Source organism: Rhinopithecus roxellana, chromosome 13, assembly GCF_007565055.1.
Source record: "Rhinopithecus roxellana isolate Shanxi Qingling chromosome 13, ASM756505v1, whole genome shotgun sequence".
Taxonomy (NCBI): domain Eukaryota; kingdom Metazoa; phylum Chordata; class Mammalia; order Primates; family Cercopithecidae; genus Rhinopithecus; species Rhinopithecus roxellana.
Window position 1 is genome coordinate 7,863,248 of NC_044561.1, and position 19,388 is coordinate 7,882,635.

The window sequence follows — 19,388 nt, forward strand, 5'->3', positions numbered from 1 at the left end:
AGTATCTGGAAAATACCCCTCCACTGGTTCCACAAAAGATTGCTGTGTGCCTGCCATGCCCCGGGTTCTGTCACTGGGCTATTGTAGTGACAAGCTGGCCACCACCCCTCACCGAGGCATTCACACCAGTCAGAACAAACCAGAGGCCTGGGGACCATGCTCAGTGGCCAGTGACTGGGAGGCGTCTTCAGGTGGGGGCCTGGGGGTGAGGCCCGAGGATCAGCAGGTTGGCCACAGGGAGGTCTGTGGGGAGAGTCAGGGGCAGAGGGGCTGAGAGTGCCATGGGCCCAAGAGGGCACTTGTTTAATGAAAGTTGAGGACCAGGGCAGGCACAGACCTGAGAGTGTCAGAGAGGATTAGGGGCATCCTTGGAGGTTTTGGACGGGCTGCTGGTGTGGTCTGTTGTGCATGTTACTAAGGTCATTCAAGTGGCAGCTGGGAGACAGGGTGGGAGGAGGGCACAGAGTTGCAGGGACAAATGATGGTGCTTGGGCGGAGGGGATGGGGTGGTGGGTGCAAGATGGATGTTGGGGGTAGCGTCCAGGGGACAAATTGGGGTTCCACATTCTACCTGACCCACAGGCAGACGAGGGGAGTCTGGGGAGATTCCACAGGGAGACTCTGACCTCCTTGGAGGAAGGCCTAGGGCGGGGCATGGGAAAGGTAAGAGCCACTAGTCACTGGACATCCACTCTGCACAACACCTCATTCCTGATGCCCACGAGAGCCCTCGAGCAGGGGCCAGGATGACCTGGGCCAGGTTCAGGGCCAGGTGATTTGCTGCACTCAGAGCCAACACTCAGAGCTCCAAGTGTCAGAGTTGACGCTCACCCAGGCCTGCTGCACACCATCACCCACCCGACCAGCCTTCCTGCCTGTGGGCTGTGATGACCCAGGACCCTTGCTTTTCTCCCCAAACCCCAGTTCTGGAAGCCCAGCTGCAGCCAAGCCCGATGGACCCTCTTCTGTCCCCTGCTCCAGAGGAGCTGTCCCTGGGGTCTTCTCTGAGCCTCTCTACCTGGGCCGCCTGCAGGAGGCTGAATGATGACCTGCAAAGATGTCCAGCCCCTGGTCCCTGGATTCTGGAGAGGTTGCCCTGCAGGGCAGATGGGGTTGAGTTGAGGATTTTGAAATGGGGGGATTATCCTGGATGATCCGGGTGGGCCCTAATGCGATCACAGGCATCCTTTCAAGAGGGAGGCAGAGGGAGCTTTGGCCCCGAGGCCGTGGGAAGAGGAGAGAAGGGAGATTTGAAGATGCTGCCCGGCAAGACCGGATGATGCCGCGGCAAGCCAAGGGCGCTGGCAGCCATCAGAGGCTGGGCCCTCCCTTGGAGCCTGGAGGTAGTGGGGCCCCACCCACCCCTGGATTTGGACCCAGGGATGCCGATTTCAGACTCCTGGCCTACAGAACTGTGAGAGAATAAATGTCATTTCAAGCCCCGTGTGTGTCCTTCATTCCAGCAGCCCCAGGAAACCGTGCCCTCCCACCCCAAGTTCCCCAGCATGGAAGCCTCTTTGCTGTCCCCACTGGTGGCTCAGCCAGCCTTCTCGGGCCTCTCCAAGCCTGGGAGCTCCTGGGGAGCATCTTGCTTTCTTGGGGCACAGCTCAGGGGCCAAGATGGGGCCATCAGAGCAGCACCACCAGTAGGAGGACACCGGCACCCACATGGCTCACGGAGGCCCTGCAAATGGCTGCAGGGAGTCCTGGGCAGGGAAGGGCATCCCCCAGGAAGCAGGGAGGGCTCCAGCCAATCTTACGATGCAGGGCATCACTGCACAGCACACCGAGAGGAGGCGCGCCGGAACAAGGGCGAGAGGGGGAAGTTGCCAGGCGAGTTCAGGAAGGGCTGGGGAGCTCAGGGAGGGTGGGGACCCTGGGAGGCTCTCTGGAGCAGGAGGCTGTGCGGGGTGGGGTCTGTGGGGTGACTCAACCAAGCATGTGCTTCAGGCCCCAAACCCTCCATTCGAGCCCTTTTAAGAGTAAAAACAAATATTTGTGTTGCATATTGTGTGTGTTGGGGTTGAGTTTTCTTAAGGCTAAAAATAGGTGCATCTCCGTGTCCCCGCAGGGATTCCTCCCGCCCCACCCAGAGTTGTGCAAGTCCAGGTCTGGCGCTCCGGGTCTTGTGCCAAGGTTTTGACTTCACCGCCAGCAATGGGCGTAGGAAAGGTGGCAGAAAATGATTATGAGATGAAGGTTAGGCGGGCCACTCCCAGGCGAGTGGCATCGACCCTGTCCTGGAAAAGGCAACGTGCCCACTGAGGCCTGAAGGGTGACCGGGTGAAGGGGCTGTGTCTCTGCCTGAGGGAACTGGCAAGGTCAGGCTGGGACAGTCCTGGACTTACTGGCCCCAGCGGGGCTGGTGTGAAGACCGAGGGGGCTAGTGAGGGGGAGCCAGGGACCACCGGAGGATGGGAAGTCTGCAGGGCCTGTGGTGGATGTGGGGTGTGGGGTGCAGGGTAGACATGGGGAAATGATGGTCAGCCACTTCACAGGGTTTGGGAAGGACGGGGACACTGCAGCCCTGAGTGCCTGCGATGGGCAGAACAGCGTGGGGGTGCAACTTGGCATGAACATAGGCACCCCCAGGAAAGGGGCCTGTAGGGTGCAGGGGGAGACCAGGGCAAGTGGCCCCAGGCGGTCCCCAGAAGGGAGGGGCAGTTCAGGGAAGGCGCAGCTCTTATGAGATCACGATAAGTACAGAGGGGATGGAGGGATCAGGGAGGAGCCCTCTGGCTGGCTGGGGACAGGAGGGGACCCAGGGGCCAGTGAAGGGAGAGAGGGCCCTGGGGAGGAACTGAAGAGAGGTGAGAGACACCAGCTGAGGGGCCTTTGAAAACCAGCAGAGAGGCTGGGACACGGGGCTTCTGGGCCTCAAGGCTGAGCCAGATAATGGTCACAGGGGCAATTCATAAACTGTACAGTGCTGTCAGCACAAGGGCAAGTGGCTCTTTGAATCCTCACCAGGAAGCGATCCAGCTGCCATGAAAATCTGCTTCCAGAGCCCCGACTTCCCAGAAACCAGCCCTGTGCTGCCCCCCAGGTCTGCAGAGCTCCCGGGGACACAACCCTGCCTACCCCTACCGCACCCATACCTCCATGTCCCCTCCACCCGTGGGTCTGCCCAGGGGAGGGGAGGGACCTTTGCTGGGCCCTGAGCAGGGCGGGTGGCTAAAAGACCTCCTAGGGCTCCTGGCTTGGCTGCCAGCTTGAGGGATACAGCTGCTCTCTGCTGGTCTCTCGGCCCCCAAGGCGGGCAGGGGGAGGGGCTTCTGCAGAGTGCGCCTCCCCGCTGCTACCCAGGCACTCTCAACCCAGCTTACAGGGGAAACTGAGGTAGCACGAGGCCAAGGTCACACAGGTAGACCCCACCAGAACCTGTCTGAGAGCGGCTGTCCAGCCCAGAACCCCTGCTCTCAGCCTGCTCCTGGGCCAGGCTGGCCAGTCCTTCCACCACAGGCCACGCCAGGTCAGTGAGGGGTAGGTGCCTCCCACCCCAAGTTCCCCGCTGAGCTTGTGTCCTGGTTCCTTTCCCCATCCCTAGGGGGCCCTGGAGCAAGTCCCCCCACACCTGAAGGATAGCTGGGGTGCTCAGCCTGGGCCAGGCACACCCTTGCCTCCTCTGGCCTTCCCCATCCTGGGGTCCCTGTCCAGGGCCTGCCTAATCTCTGTGCAGGGACGCCCCTGGTCTCCCTGCAAAATGCCTCCAGAACCCCATGCTTCTCCCATGCACCTCTTGCCCTGACCTGAAAGTGGCCTCCTTGCCATCTCCCTGCCTCCTCCCCTGCCCCTGTGGGCTTTTCCCTGCACTGCAGCTTGGGGACCATCTTAGAAATGAAGGCAGACCATGTCCTTGTCTGCCACCAGCCCTGCAGTGCCCATTGAGTCACTGAGAGGAAAGGCCACATCCTCTTGGTGGGTCAAAAGGACCCTGCTCTCTACCCAGCCACACCTCTGCATTCTCCGCCCCCCGCCCCCACCCCCCCCAACCCCGGCTGCCCCGGCGCTGTCCCAGCCACCGGCCTCCTTATAGCTCTTGGCCATCAGTCATTCTCACGCCTCCCAGGCTTGGGCCTGGAACTCCATCCACACCCTCCACACCCCACTCCGTCCTCTCCTGCGCTGCTGTCTCTGTGTGGCCTGCTCTGCCTCTGGCTCTTCCTGAACTATGATGACCTCCTTCCCTGCTAAGTGCTTGATGATTTATCACACCTGCTGCCTTCACAGTAGGTGTTTATGGTCTCACATCCCCCTCCAGACTGTCACCTCCCTGTGGGCAGGACTTTTGCCAGACACATGGGAGTAGCAATAATGTCTGTGGAACCAATGAACAAGGGTGAGACAGAGCTCCTCATCTCTGAAGGGAACTCCCAGTGTCAGGCACAGGAGGAGAGGCTTCCCCCAGACCCTTGGCCCAGAACTGCAACCCCTTCCAACCACAGAACAAAGTCTCCTGGTACCTACAACTAAACATACAGCCTCTCAGCATCTCAGAATTGTGGAATCAGAACATTGGGGGCTGCACACCTCCCTCTCCATCATGGAGATCAAACCATGCTTGAATTCCTCCAGTGGTGGGGAATTCCCTCCTCCTAGTGGCTTGGCTAGCCTGAAAAAGCCTTTCTAATGCAGCCTGAGGCCTGCCCCTGCTAGGCCTCCTAGGGTTGCCCCCTGCAATGTCTAGAATGAGAGGTGCTGGTGGATCCACATAGCAGTAACCCTTGCCACAGAGCAGAGCCGTTTGAGACAGAGGAGTGCCCCTCCCTGCAGAGTACACTCCCTGTCTCCCTGAGATAGTCCTGGTGACTCAGATCTGTCACTGCCTGCCCTCGCCCTCCCAGAGTGTCTGTGGTTGAGATTTAATCGATCCCTTTTCCCTGAGAACCAGGAGGGGAAGCGGATGTTAGTCACCCTGTCTGTGACAGGTCAGCCTGTCCCCCCTCTTAGCAGGCAAGGTGCCCCCCTTGCAGGGCTGCTTGACAAGGAGCCCAAAGGCCTTGGCATTGGCCTTGTTGGTGCAATGCAGGCAGGTTTGACGAGCCTGGGGGGGCAGCCTGCTCTGTGCCCCCCCAAGCTCAGCCTTTCCTGGGGTCCAATACGAACCCCAGGGTTCAGCCTGTCCAAATAGGGCAACTGAGGTCCAGAGGAGGAATGTGGAGGCCTCTCCTGGAGGGCTATTGCCGGTCTAGACGGACCTGGGGAAACAGCCTCCTCCCCAGGGCAACCTGAGGCCAACTGCCCTAGCCCACCAGGCCTGGCAGGGGGCGTGGGAAGGGGCTAGGAATAGCACCAAGAGGAGCCCCAGTGCCCAGCCCTCACTCCCCACTCCCCTACAGCCCCATGACAGCATGGGACACTTTCGTCCTGGGACCTGGGAGCTTGGCAAGCAGCTGGGGGTGGCCAGGCAGCAGCTGGCACCCAGGCCTTGTCCAGAGGGCACCAGGCTGCAGGGTCACAGGTGGGCGGGATAGGGGGTGAGAGTTCCTGCTGAATGCTAGAAACCATGGGGCTCGAGAGCAAGAGTCCCCTCTGTCCCTCCAGAATCTTCTGAAACCTTGTCTCCAAGCTCCACCGGCCCCTACCCCAGCTCCCACTAACTCCATCTCCACTGTCCCTTCAGTTACCCCAGGCTCACCGCTTCCTTTCCCTCTGCCTCCCACTGTCTCCCCCATTTCCTTTCCTACTTTTGCTTCTGGTCTCACCCTCCACACGGCTCCTCTAGGAAGCCGTCCTTGAGTGCCCAGACTGGGCCGTGCTGCTGGCCCCTACTTCCCTCCGTGGTAGACTTGGTCATGGAGGCTGAGGGGAACTGTTCATTGGTTATTCTGTCCCTCGTCCTGGGGATAGCTGGGAGAGGACCCCACTTGAGACTCAGCTCTGAGACCCCACAACACCCGACCACACTCCAGGCGCTCAAGTGCCCAGCAGTGATGGGCACACGAAGACATGAGTGAAGAAACAAGTGTGTGACTGGGTGGATGCCATGGGCCGTGCTTGGTGGGAGCCAGAGGGAGGGCTGGAGCCAGGGGCCAGGGAGGAACCGTGGACAGGGCCCTACCCAGCCGGAAAAGTGGAATGGTGTGCACAGACCCAGCTGGCAAGTGGCCCCAGCTGTGGCTCAGACGGGGGCTCCTAGAGCTGCAGACACCGCAGGGGCCTCTCCAGGGGTCCTGTCCAAGACCTTACACTGGGCTTGTCCTGGCACTGTGCTTGTGAGGCCACCCTTAGGCCTCAGGCTGGGTGGGCTGCCACCCAGGGAGACCAGTGTGGCCTCAGGTAGGACACCTGGGTCTGGACCCAGAAGATTTCCAGGCCTTGCCCTGATGGCCCAAGGACCTTGTCTGCAGGTGGAGTGAGAGGACGCATGAGCCTCTGCCCACATTTCCTCCCCGCTGCTTCCGAGTGAGGCTGGGAGGGTTTTTCCTTCTGTGGCTACAGGACTCCAACTGTGAGAGGTACGTGGCCCAGACCACAAGAGGACAGGACAGTGGCCTGGAGGCCCAGGCTGCCTCCCCTGGCCCAACCTCCATGTGTCCCAAGGTGAGGTCAGCAGAGGACTCAAAAAAGAGCTGGGTCTCCAGTTCTGACTGGAGGCACTACTCACCCCAGGGTCCTGGCAGGAGCACCTGCCCAGGGCAGGCTGTAGGTGAGCTCTGGGTCCTGGGATCCCCTCTCCTTTGCATTTTGCTGGCCGCCTGCCCACTGGGCACTGTCTGTCTATGGGGCACTGCTGTGGGCATCAACATGCAACTCCCTGGATCCCCAAAACTCACAGGTTCTGATTCCCAAGGGTCCTAGGTCACCCAGGCCAAGCGGCTCTGAGTCTCCAGGTCCATGAAGTGCAAAGACCTGATGAACAGACAGGGAGAACCCCAGGGAAGGAAGGCAAGTGCAAGCTCAGACTCAGAGGGAAACAGGCAAGGACGAGGCCCGGGTGACTGCCAGTTGGATTCCCCAGTTCCCGTGGCGGAGGAAGTCTGCAGCACCTGCTCCAGCTTCGGACTCTCCCAGGAGCAGGCTGGCGGCTCTGCTCAGGGAGCTCAGGCTTTCCTGTGTGTCTTGTACATAGTGAATCAGCCACCCCTCCCTGTGCACCGCTCTGTCCCTCTACCCGCCAGACCGTGGCCCCTCCCAAGCGGCCAGCAGGACTAGCCCAGCTTGGGGAGAAGGTGGCCCACGGCCCCTCCTTCCTGATCCCCCTCCTTTACCTCCCAGTTCTGGGAGTTGTGAAGTTCACCCAGATATCTAACTCAGATCTTGCCTGCTGCTTTTTTCACTGGGTCTTTCTTGTTCTGTTGGTGAAGATACAGTGTCGCCTGTCATCTCTCTGCGACCAGCCATAGCTGTTCTTTTCTCCTTCGTCTCTCTGTGAACTTGGACGAGGTCCCTGGGCCTCTGTGTCCCCTCGTGGGCGGAAGCATATGAGTTGGGTAGAAGGAAGACACCACAAGGCCTGGGTTCAAATCTTGGTTCTGCCTTTCGCTGGCTGTTGAGCTTGGACAGGTCCCCTTACTCTCTGTGCCTCAGTTTCACCGTCTATAAAATGGAACTAGCACTGACCTATTTGGGGAAGGGGTGTTGTGAAGGTTGTGGACATGTGTGGAACAGGCCCAAAGTCTGGCACAGGGGTGTGCTGGTCCTCAGCCAGCTTGGGAGACAGGGGCCATCACAGAAACAGGACTCCTGCCCCTAAGGGTGGGAGCTGAGGCAGGGGAGGAGAGAGCAAGACTACAGCCAGCTTGGTGCAAGCCAGCATCAGGGAAGGAAGGGTGTGAGGTGCATCCTGGGAAGAGCCAGTGGAAGCAAGGGCAGGACTGGGGCTCACTCTGCGGGGGCCAGGGAGGGAATGTGCTGTGGGCACCACAGTGGGTCAGGAAGGACTCTGAGGGTATGCCAATGAGACATCCTCTGCCCTCCAGGGCCAAAGGGCCCCTGTGTGCTCTGGCCACCAGACAGTGCCAAGTGAATGGCGCAGGCAGCCCTGTGGGGCAGGGCAGGGTGGGAGCCGGGGCAGCAGCTCAGCTGTGAGCCAGGGAGGGACGTGGATCCTCCAAGAGAGGAAGAGGGGACCAGATGGCAGCAGGGCAGAGGCTTTGTTCCTTTATGTCCATTCTACAGAGAGGGAAGCCCAGGCTCAGAGGCCTGGAGGAGTGAGTGCAGAGAAAGTCCTTTCCTCGCTCCCAGAGGCTGCTACCTCAGTCGCCAGCTGTTGCATCCCCCGAGATGGGCCGCCAGCCTCACTGGCAGCTGTGGGCACAGGCACCACAGGGGAAGTGGGGAGAAGGGTGAGGGGTCAGAAGTTGGAGTCAGCCCAGGGCAGTACTGAAGTTGCAAAGGAACTAGCCAGCGAGCCTGGGTAGAGGTGGGCTGCCAGAACTCTGGCCCTTCCAGCCATCAGTCACCACACCTTACCCAGCAAAGCCCACAGGAATGGCCTATGTGTGGGAGCAGCCGGGTGGCAGGCCTGGTGTGGGAATCGCCAGGGCCAGTCAGAGGGGCGGGAAGGCCCCTGGTGTGGGCGACACCTGCAGGGCAGGGCTGGCCAGGGCTAAGCACATGGGGTCACCACTCCATGCAGCAGTGAGCCACTGAGTGGGGGTGCGAGGGGCTGGCCAGGGGGAAATGCTCCCAAAATATAAGCCTTAGGGGGGAGCCTGGGGCTGGGGTCAGGTGGGCTCCCAGGCCAGACCAGCAGCAAGGGCAAGGCCTCCAGCGGGCCCCCTGGGAGGATGTGCAGGGCAGCCCGAGGGGACTGGGCGGGTTTGAACCAGAGCCAAGAAATCAGTACAGTCTGGGCACCAGGGCCGGGCATCTCAGAGGCTTCCTCATTCCTGGCCCTGTGGGAGTAGCCGGACCCCGGCGTGCCACTGCCGCCACCGATTTGCTTACTGTCTCATGGGGAACCAGGGCCTCCTGCCAAACTGCCCAGCCCAGGCCCCATGCACGCCAGCCCCATGCGCCCTACTGACCACCAAGTCCTGGTCCCAGGCTACCCCCTGCTCTTAGATGGGTAGACTGAGGCTGTACATCCAGGAGGGTCGCCCCAGAGGCTGCCCATGCATCAGGAAGGAACAGGGCTGGGGCTGTGAGTCCAACGCTCTTTTCTGGCTGTCACCCCTTCCCCGCACCCTGGAGGGATCCATTCCCCTTGAGAAGCCCCTGCACTGGGATCTGGGTCTGGGGCCAGTTCCGTGGGTGCCCAGGCTGGGCACAGCAAGGATGGGGTCTGTTTGATCAGCAGTTTCGCCCGATGCCAGGCTGCTGGGACAGCGGGCAGTGGCCAGACCGGCCCTGCCACATGCCTCCGCCCCTCGGGGGAGCACTGCGCATTGCTGTGTGCACGGCTCTCGCAGGCTGCAGGCTGGGAGGCCCTGCCACAGCTGGGCTCTGGGGAGGAGCAGCGGAGCCTGTGGCCAGCCGCAGGCTGTTGAGTTTCTGGGGGCCTCATGCCACCTTCCCAGGCCTGGTGAGATCAAGGCAGGCCCCAGGGCTGTGGAGCCAAAATCCACCAGACCCAGCTGGATGGACCTACAGGGACCCTGAAAGCCAGACCCCGCCCTGGTCAGAGGGGAGCAGAGACACGGGGGCCTATGGAGTCTGCTGTCCTTTCTTCTTACAGTAGCTCCAGCCCAGCCCCCGGTAACCAGGTGCCAGGCCCACGGCCCTCCTGTCCCTGCAGCCTGAGCCTGGTGCTGTCCAGCAAGGCCTCAGGGTCTGTGTCCAGTGCCCCAGTGCCCCTGGCTGGGTGGGGCCAGCCCAAAGGTGCCTGGAGGCAGGTAGGCATGACTCGAGCTCCAGGGTGGGCTCTGGGCAAGGTTCTCTGGTGTGAGGATGGGAAGGACGGCCCACAGAAGGCACAGGGAAGCCAGATAGCTGGGGGCACATGAGGGCCTCGGGGGCTTGTCCTCGGTGGGCAGAGCATGTGTCCCACTGGTGGGGCCGCAGCTGCAGGCGTATCGTATGGGGACTCCACACACACTCACTTTTCTGATTCCAGCTTTTATTGGGCTGAGCGCTCCCCTCCAGGGGAGGCTGCCGTCAGAAGGGTGGGGACGCTGCTGTCAGAAGGGCGGGACGCAGCACCTTGGTCGCCATCACCCCCATCTGGGCCACCCTGACCCCCATCTCACCCAGGCAAAGGGCCTGTTGCTAACAGACTTCGGGGTGGGCAGGGGCTCAGTGGGGTGCCCAGCAGCCAAGGGACAATGCGAGTGGCTTGGTGGCATCAGGGGCCCCGAGGGTCTGTTCAAGCAGAAGGAGGAGCCTGGTTCGGGAGATGGGGGCTGGGATGGGGGATGGGGATGGGATGGGGGATGGGGATGGGGAATAGGGATGAGAAATAGGGATGGGGTATAGGGATGGGGGATGGGGGATGGGGGCCGCAGCCATCCCCCACTCCAGTACCCAGTGTAGGGCACAATAATTTAAAGACACTATAGACATTTCGACGCTATATAACATCATAAGTTAACCAGGTTCCTTGCAGAGGCTGCCGGGCCTATGGACTCAGGGGTGTTCTGGGACCTGGGGAAGGTGAGGGGATGGGGCCAGGCTGAGGGTGGGGTATTCATGGTGGTCCAGAGACTCACAGCATCCAGGCATGGTTAGGGGCACATTGGCTGGACCACAGGGTCAGAGCCCAGGAGGGACTCACTTGCCCCAGGCTGGGCCCAGGCTCTTGGCTTGTCGGCTGCTCAAGAACACATTCCCACAGGCTTCCAAGAGAACATACCCTAAATGGGGGCCAGGCCATGGGCAGTGGAGGGTGCACCAGGAGCCAGCTGCAGACCATCCTCTCTGGCCTCAGACGAGTTCCTCCCTCTGTCACTCAGGCTCCTCAGAGACAGGGGTGGGAGCGTCCAGAAAGGACATGTCCAGCTCTGGATCCAGATTTTCTCAGCATTGGGGTCAAGGTGAAAGGACTAGGACAGGGCCAGACAAACCCTCAAAGGCACCAAGGGCAGTGCAGGCCCCAGTGAGGCTGTCATGGCGGGGAGGGAGCAGCCGAGTTTCTCAAGGCATGGGAGCCACCTCTTGCCACCCTGGGCATCCTGATGTGTTCTCCTGGGTCCAGAGCCCCAGGCTGGGCAGGAGAAGGGTGTAAGCCTCCACTCACAGCTGCAGGGTCTCTGGCAGGTCCTTGTGCCACTCTGGGCCTCAGAGTCCCCATGTGTCAAATGGGGCAAACATCCCTGGCCACTCGCCACCTGCCTGCCCACCCCGCAGCAGCACAGTCCCAGGGATCAGGCTGGCTCCAGGGGGAAGGGGGGCTCTGTAAACTGGAGGTGCCAGGCCGGGAGGGTGACAGGATGACGGAAGGAAGGACACACTCCTGGAACCTGACATGGTGACGTTTTGATTTGCTCGATATTCTTTTCTTTTTTCATTTTTTTTTTTTTTTGTTTTGTTTTTGAGACAGAGTCTCGCTCTGTCACCCGGGCTGGAGTGCAGTGGCGCAATCTCAGCTCACCGCAAGCTCTACCTCCCGGGTTCAAGCAATTGTCCTGCCTCAGCCTCCCAAGTAGCTGGGATTACAGGTGTGCGCCACCATGCCCAGCAAATTTTTGTATTTTTAGTAGAGACAGAGTTTCACCATGTTGGCCAGGCTGGTCTCAAACTCCTGACATCAGGTGATCCACCCGCCTCGGTCTCCCAAAGTGCTGGGATTACAGTCATGAGCCACCATGCCCAGCCATTGATAGGATTTTCAAAAGAAGGAAAGGTGGCCTGGAGGAGCCTGTCCATGGCTCTCCTCCAAGGCCTGGTCAGGGCTGTGTGGTCCGACGAGCCCCTGCCCAGCTTACTTCTAGAACCCGCAGGCACTGCGTGGTCCCCATCAACCCCAGGCTGCCTCCGCTCTGCAGGGGCAGAGGGCCAGTCAGGTGGGGCTGGGAAAGGAAACAGAAAGGGTGTTGAGAGGATGGGCTGACACAAAGTACAGAGTTATGACTGGCTACGCATTAGTGCTGAGAATCCTCTTCTGATACTAAGAAAACATAAATAATTTGTGTCAACATCTGTCCCCACCGCCCCAGGACTCATCGGCAGACCCGGCCTGGGAATCAGTCTTGAGGGGCCAGCCAGCGTAGCTTTTCTGTGTCCATGTTGCCAGGTGGGGCAGGGGACGCTCAGTCTCATCATCACTGCTCTCTGGGATACACGTGTGTCCTGGAGGTTCATTTTCCCAGAGAGAAGAAAGGGAACTTGCTGGGCCGCGTCAGGGAGCACAAGGCCCCTGGCCTTGCTCTCTCGGTGGGTCACGGGGGCTGTTCTGCCGCAGGAGGTGATGGGAGGAGGTGGCAGGAAGGATCCTCAGGGAGGTGGGTAGAGGGCGTGGGCCCCGGCCGGTGTCCTCCTGCACGTGGAGCTCCCCGCTTCTGCACCCGCCTCTGCCTGCCGCTGGCAGCACCAAGGCAGGGCAGGCGAGGATGGATGTGCAAAATGCCGCTGGGTGTCTGGGGTGCCCGCGGCCGCCTCCGGGCCCGGCCTCACTTGCAGGTGAAGACCTCGGTGCGCTCGCTGCAGGTGTTGCACTTGACGAAGCAGCACCAGTGGAATTTGCAGTTGCACTGCCACACCTTGGTGTACTGGTGGGTGTTGTAGCCTCGGCCGCAGCACATGGTGTCACAGCCGTCCGCACCGGGCGACGTGCGGTTGCAGAGGCGGCCCTGAGTGCCCACGCTTCCCGTGGCCGCGTCCTCCTCGCAGTAGTTGGGCGACTTCTCGATGTACACTAGGTCCGTCTCCATGGGCTTCTGATAGCTGCGCAGCTGTTTGATGCGCAGGAAGGTGGGCTGCCGCAGGCGGCTGGCCCGCACCACCTCCACCTGCACGGCCGCGTTGTACTTCTCCTTCAGCAGGTGGCCCACCTCTCGGAACTTGGGCAGCGTGGTCCAGCAGGTCTTGGTGGTGCAGGAGCCAGACACACCGTGACACTTGCACTCCAGCTGCATCCGGTCCTCCAGAACCTGAGGGCGACAGGAAAGCTGCTCGGCACGGCACGGCCCAAGCTGGGCCCCTCCAAGTTCCCCTACTCCTGCCTCCAGCCCAACCCTGGAGCCCGCTCCTTCACTTGCAGCTGTGTGACCACAGGTAAGTGTCTCTCCCTCTCTGAGCCTCAGCCTCCTCTCCCATTACATGGAGCTGCTAACAATTGGTCTCCACTGCATAGGAGGGTGTAAGGGTGCAGTGAGAATATTTGGGACTTGGCAGACCCTGCTGTATATTTATCGAAGGTATTTTGTTAGACTCTTACAGTCCTTCAAGGAGATGATATGTCCTGGTCATGCACTGGCGAGGAAACTGAGGCTTGGGGCTGTGGGACCTGCTGCAGGTCACAGGTGGGGTTGGCCCAGCAACAGCAGGTACTTAATAAATGCTCATTACCCCACCCTGCCATCTCTCCTGCTCCCCACCCTCGGGCTTGGCGTAGGGTCTGGCATGCAGTTGGTGCTTAACAAATGGCTGTTTCATGGAAGCCTGAAGTGCTGGTGGCCCTCGGTGCACGTTTGCCCAAGGCCGGGGGGTGAGCAGGAGAGGCGAGTACACGGGTCAGTGAGGCCCGGGCGTGCTGAGAAGCCGACAGCCCTGGCCCGCACGTGGAGCTCCCCGCTTCTGCACCCGCCTCTGCTGTTGTTCTTCCTCCTCAGCTCCACAAGGGCCCTCCACGGGTGCGGTGTTTTCCTTGGGCCTCCCTCCATGGCCCCAGAAGGCTGATTCCCAGAGCCAGCCCTGACCCCAGGTACTCATTTACCCGGATCGAAAGGGCCCTGCCAGCCGGGCCTGATTGAAGATGGGGAATTATTAGCTGGTGCCCCGCGGCTGCAGAGGGGCCATTTGTCAGCTGTCAGAGCTCTGCTGGCCTCACTCGGCAGCCCAGCCCTGCCGGGGCTTGGCCACCCTCTGTCCCTCGGGCCAGAACTCATGGTCATGGGGCACCTGCTATTGGCCCCCAGCTCTAGCCCAGTGGAGAAGTCCCCCAGGAAATGAATGAATGAATGAGTACAAGAAAAAGAGGGAGAGAAACAGCTCCACAGAGATGGCTACTGCCCCGAGCAGCTTCCCTGGCCTGGCTGCATGAGGTCCTCTGGGGCTCGCAGTTCAGCATGGGACACAGCGAAGGTGCTGCAGGAACCCAGGAGAGTCTAATCGTGCTGGAGTCAGGGTGCTTGAGGTAGGGGCTTCCTGGAGGAGATGTGGTTATTGATGGATGTGTCGGAGCTCATTAGAAAAGAGGACAGCATTCCAGGAGGGGTTCAACATGAGCAAAGGTCTGGAGATCACCGAGCATGAAGGAAAAGACTGGGCCCAAAGGCTCAGTAGGTGGGTGCTGGGTGGGCCCTAGGCTGGCAGCCTGGAGCTGGGATGTCCTCTGCTCTGCATCAGTGATGCCCTTGGGCAAAGACTGGAGAGACTGGAGAGACTGGGGAGACTGGAGAGACTGGGGAGAGGTGGGAGAGGGAGGCTGATGCCCCTCCCAGGATGGCTGAGGGTGGGAGGAGTCCAGGAGTCCTGAGAAGAGGGTGGGGTAACTTTGGGGAATTGCAGGGCTCAGAGGCTGGGCTGAGGGGCGTCTGGGCCAAGGTCATGGGCCAGAGCCTGGACTGGGTGTCTGGGCAACCCCCACAGAGTATATTGGGACCTCCTCCTGACTCCTGTCCATCACCCCAGCTCCCTGTTCATCTCTGCTGGGATCTGTCCCCTCCTGGAAAAGCCCCTCCCTCCACTAACCTGCCCCTCAAGCCTGGAAGCATTGCTGGCCCTGGCCACACGGCCTGCCCGGATGCTCCCCAGGCCAGGTGCCACCCCAGGAGCTCCCCTGATGGTGGCCCCTCTCAGAGTTCCCAGCAGGGAGAAGTTCACCCCACCCCTGGCTGTTCACCCTCCTCAGATGGGCCTGGATGGCCAGAGATCTGGCAGGCCTGTCCAGACTAGAGGGTGTGCAGGCCACGTGGTCCAGGCTCAAGCTGCCCTCTAGTGCTCCCGCTGTGGCCCAGGATGGCTGCCCCTGGTACTGTGCTCTGCATCTCTCCCCCTCCTCCCTCACCTATCCCTGTCTCCCAGTCTTCATCAAGGCCAGGGAGCCCAGTCACATGCTACTGCCCGCCTGGGGACAATCGGCCCCTGCAGGGCCGGGCCGGTGACCATCCCCAGATAAAGCCTAATCGGCCGCTGTTTGCAGAGCGAGGGGCCACATCCTCGCTTGGCTGGATCCCTTGGGTCAGAGCCTCTCCCAGGAAGTGATCACAGGGTTCAAGAATGTGCCATTTCCTTCAGCAGTGCCCTGGCCATTTGAGCCACAGCAACGGTGGCGCCAGCGCTAAGACCTGCCCCCTGCCCCAGCAGACCACCTGGCAGGGCGCAGAGTGCGCTCATCTTGCTCAGAGGAGCTGCAGGCTGCAGCAGGGGCTGCTCCTCCAGGCCTTGGTTCCTCCTAGACCCTGGGGGCCTGGGTGGGCGGTGGGGTGGTGGACTGAAGGGGCTCCAGGAAAGGGCCGATTCAATGTTCTTTCCCGAATAAGGGTGTAGCCTGGAAGCAGTCCTCAGGTATAGCCAGGCAGGGGAGTCATGGGGTTGCTGGACTAAAGTCCTTCTAGGGGGAGGCTGACCAGCCCAGGAGCCTGGCGTCCGATATTCCAGCCACTGGGGCCGACGAAAGGCATCGCACCCCGGATCCTGGCCATGGCCTGGGGCTGTGGAACGAGGTGCCTCACACCCTCTTCCACAGCACCTCCCATGCCTGCTGGTCCCTGCCCCTAAGTGTGGCCCTGACCTGTGAGCCCCTCAGGGACACAGCCCATGTCTGCTTCACCCTCTGACCACGAGCCCACAGAGTGGATTGAGTGTGGCCTCAAGTGAAGTTATGTCATGAGCCGCTGGCCGAGGAGAGAGTGTGGAGGGTGTGCCTGTCCCAGGATCCGGCGCTCCCATTAGGATGGTGTGAGTGGTATGCCCGCCCAGCAGGACGCTGTGGACCCTCAGTCAGGGAAGAGCTGTGCCAAGACGTGGGACATGGCCAGCTAATGGGGTTCCCAGCCCCTAGTTCCAGGAGCTAGTGGCACTCCACAGCGATGGCTTCTAACCTCATGTCACCAAGAGAGGTGCCCTAGGCTGTCCTGACACCAGCCCCCAGGCCTCTGCAGATGGACAATCTCCTGCCTTCACTGGGTTGGTCTTGGGGGTGTGGCCTCTGCCTGCCCTGCTGACCTGCCCCACACAGCAGTGGGGACCATGCACCAGGGGCAGAGCTGGCGCCGGGCACTGGGCACTCAGGTCTCCAAAACCTCAGGGGCTGCTCTGAGAGCTTTCTGCACAGGCAGCCTGTGGCAGCCCATTAAAGGCCACTCCAGCCCACCAGGGAGCTTGGGGAAGGGCAGCCAGGGCCTTGGTCTGGTAGAAGTGGGGGCAGGGTGGGGGCGGGCCTTCAGACTCTGCCCATCTCACTCTTGCCCACCAGGGACACCAGCCTGGGCCACATGCCAGCTTGGGGAATGGCATAGTAACCCCCCAAATTCACGTCTGCTCAGAGCCTTGGCAAGCGACTTTATTTGGAAGTAAGGTCTTTACAGATGTGATTAAGGAAAGGATGGAGAGGAGGTCACCCTGGATTGTCCAAGTGGTCCCTAAATCCAATGAGAGGGTCCATACAAGAGATGGAGAGGCCAGGCGCAGTGGTTCACGCCTGTAATCCAGGCACCTTGGGAGGCCAAGGGGGGCGGATCACCTGAGGTCAGGAGATTCAAGACCAGCCTGGCCAACATGGTGAAGCCCCATCTCTACTAAAAATACAAAAATTAGCTGGGCACAGTGGCACACACCTGCAATCCCAGCTACTCGGGAAGCTGAGGCAGGAGGATTGCTTGAACCTGGAAGGCAGAGGTTGCAGTGAGCAGAGATCAGGCCACTGCATTTCAGCCTCGGCAACAAAGCAAGACTCCATCTCAAAACAAACAAACAAACAAACAAACAAACAAACAAACAAGAGATGGAGGAGAAGAAGACTCAGGCTCAGAGGAGACCTGGTGAAGACAGAGGCAGGGGCTGGAGGGAGGTGGCCACAGCAGAGGAACACTGGGAGCTGAGGAATGCTGGGAGAGCCAGGAAGCATCCTCCCCTGGTGCCTAGAGGGAGTGCAGCCCTGCCAAGCAGCACCTCGATTTTGGACTTGGGGCCCCAGCGCTGAGAGAGAACTGATGTCCTTCGCCATAAGGCCCCACCTGCACCACTTGTCTGTGGCGGCAAGTCAGCTGCTCTCCAGCCACCTCACTGCACAGCGGGGTCCTGAGGAAGTCGGGGGGCAGAGGTGGGCCTGGTACTCTGTGATGGGGCCAGGGTCCCAGCATCAACCCAGGAAGGGCTGGATTCAGTGCTTATGGAAACTTCCAGAAGCCCCATCCTACACTCACCCCCCACCGCTGTGATGAGCACCATGCTCTTTAAAAAGGACCCTGTCCTGAGGGTCACCGTGACACCACCACCCTTGGCCTTTTCCAAGGGCTCAGGCCACACTTGTGCCCCACAGGTGCAGAGGGTGGGGGCTGTTGGAGGGGCAGTGAGGAGTCGGGGGGACAAAGTGCATTGCACCTGCTGTGCAGATAAGAAGGCCAAGGCTCCGCAGATGCATGGGTCAACCAGGGCCTCACCGACCACCCGAGACAAGGCTGGTAGGAGAGTTGGCCACTGGTGGCATTGTCAGAGCCCTTTCCTGTGGCTGTCCTCTTTGTCCCCTGCCCACCTGTGGGGACCGTCACCAGCCTTCGTGTTTTCCCACCTCCTGTCTTCCCAGAGGCCAGTCCTACCTGCCTCCATTTCCCTTCTGCCTTTCCATCACTTGTGAGTCACCAGACACCTCCAAGTCCCATACCAAGTCAGCCCTGGGGTTCACAAGGCACCCTAGAGCTAAATCAAACACAACTCTGGCCCTTGAGTTGATCAGTGTCACTGCCCCAGGGCCCTGCAATGACACCTGTAGCCCAGAGACCAACAACACCCTACCCGGCCATCCCCGCCCTGGTCTCGCCACACTGCATACCACGACCTGGGTCCCCCATGCCTTTCCCTGTGCTATTCCCTCTGCCTGGAGCATCCTTCCCCACTTCTCTGCTGTGTACACTTCCCCACGAGCAGGGACTCGAGCCACTCAGCCAGGTCTGCTGCTCACTCTGGGCCTCATTCTCCTTATCTTTAAAATGGGGACAGTGAGAGCTTCTTCCCCAGGGGTGTGAGAAACACTCTGCTCAGAACCTAAGAAGCTGCAGAGGCTGAAGGGTGGTGGTGGTTCCCATGAGGGCTCAGCCTCGCCTTCTCCTCCTACTTCTCCTCCTCCAGGGACTCCCCCAGGGAGTCCAGGTAAGTGACCCACACTTTCCTCTGGCCTCTCAAGGTTCGTGAACCTCCATTTATGGCATGGACTGTGATCTGCCTGTACCTGGACACTAGTGTTCACATGCTGCCTGTGAGTTCCTTGGAGGCAAAGGCTGTGTCACTGATTCCTTCATCCATCCATCTATCCACCCATCCATCTGTCTTCCCATCCATCCACCCATCCACCCACCCATCCTTCCATCCATCCATCCCCATCCATCCATCCATTCATCCACCCATCCATCCACCTACCCATCCACCCATCCTTCCACCCATCTTTCCATCCATCCATCCATCCATCCATCCATCCATCCATCCATCCCCATCCATCCATCCATTCATCCACCCATCCATCCACCTACCCATCCACCCATCCTTCCACCCATCTTTCCATCCATCCATCCATCCATCCATCCATCCATCCATCCATCCATCCATCCCCATCCATCCATCCCCATCCATCCATCCATTTATCTACCCATCCTTCCATCCATCCATCCATCCATCTACTCATCCATCCACTCATCCATCCATTCATCCATCCACCCATCCATCCACCCAACCATCCACCCACCGATCCATCCTTTCATCCATCCATCCTTCCATCCGCCCATGCATCCCATCCACACATCCACTCAACCATCTACCCACTCATCCACCCATCTGTCTACCCATCCATCTATCCTCCCATCCACTCATCTATCCATCCGCCCACCCACCAATACTTCCATCCATCCTTCCACTCACCCACTCATCCTTCCATCCATCCTTCCACACACCCACCCATCCTTCCATCCATCCATCCCCTCATTCATCCATACTTCCATCCATTCATGTATCCACTCATCCATCCACCCACCCATCCATCCATCCATCCTTCCATCCATCCATCCACTCATACATCCACCCACCCATTCATCCACTCATACATCCACCCATCCATCCTTTCATCCATCCATGCATCCAGTCATCCATCTACTCACCCATCCATCCACTCATCCATCCATCCATCATCCATCCAT

General features: G+C 60.1%; 1 protein-coding gene across 2 annotated transcripts in view; it reads right to left on the reverse strand.

The window, feature by feature from the left end:
• Window positions 1-9,992: 9,992 nt before the first annotated feature.
• WNT7B (Wnt family member 7B) overlaps window positions 9,993-19,388 on the reverse strand; it is a 56,666-nt gene continuing 47,270 nt past the window's right edge. Inside the window, exon 4 of one of the 2 annotated variants that reach the window (XM_030915763.1) lies at window positions 9,993-12,971. In XM_030915763.1, the coding sequence (XP_030771623.1) occupies window positions 12,492-12,971 (480 nt within the window). In that variant the 3' untranslated portion in view covers window positions 9,993-12,491. The remainder of the gene's footprint in view (window positions 12,972-19,388) is intronic. The other variant, XM_030915762.1, reaches the window with a different exon arrangement.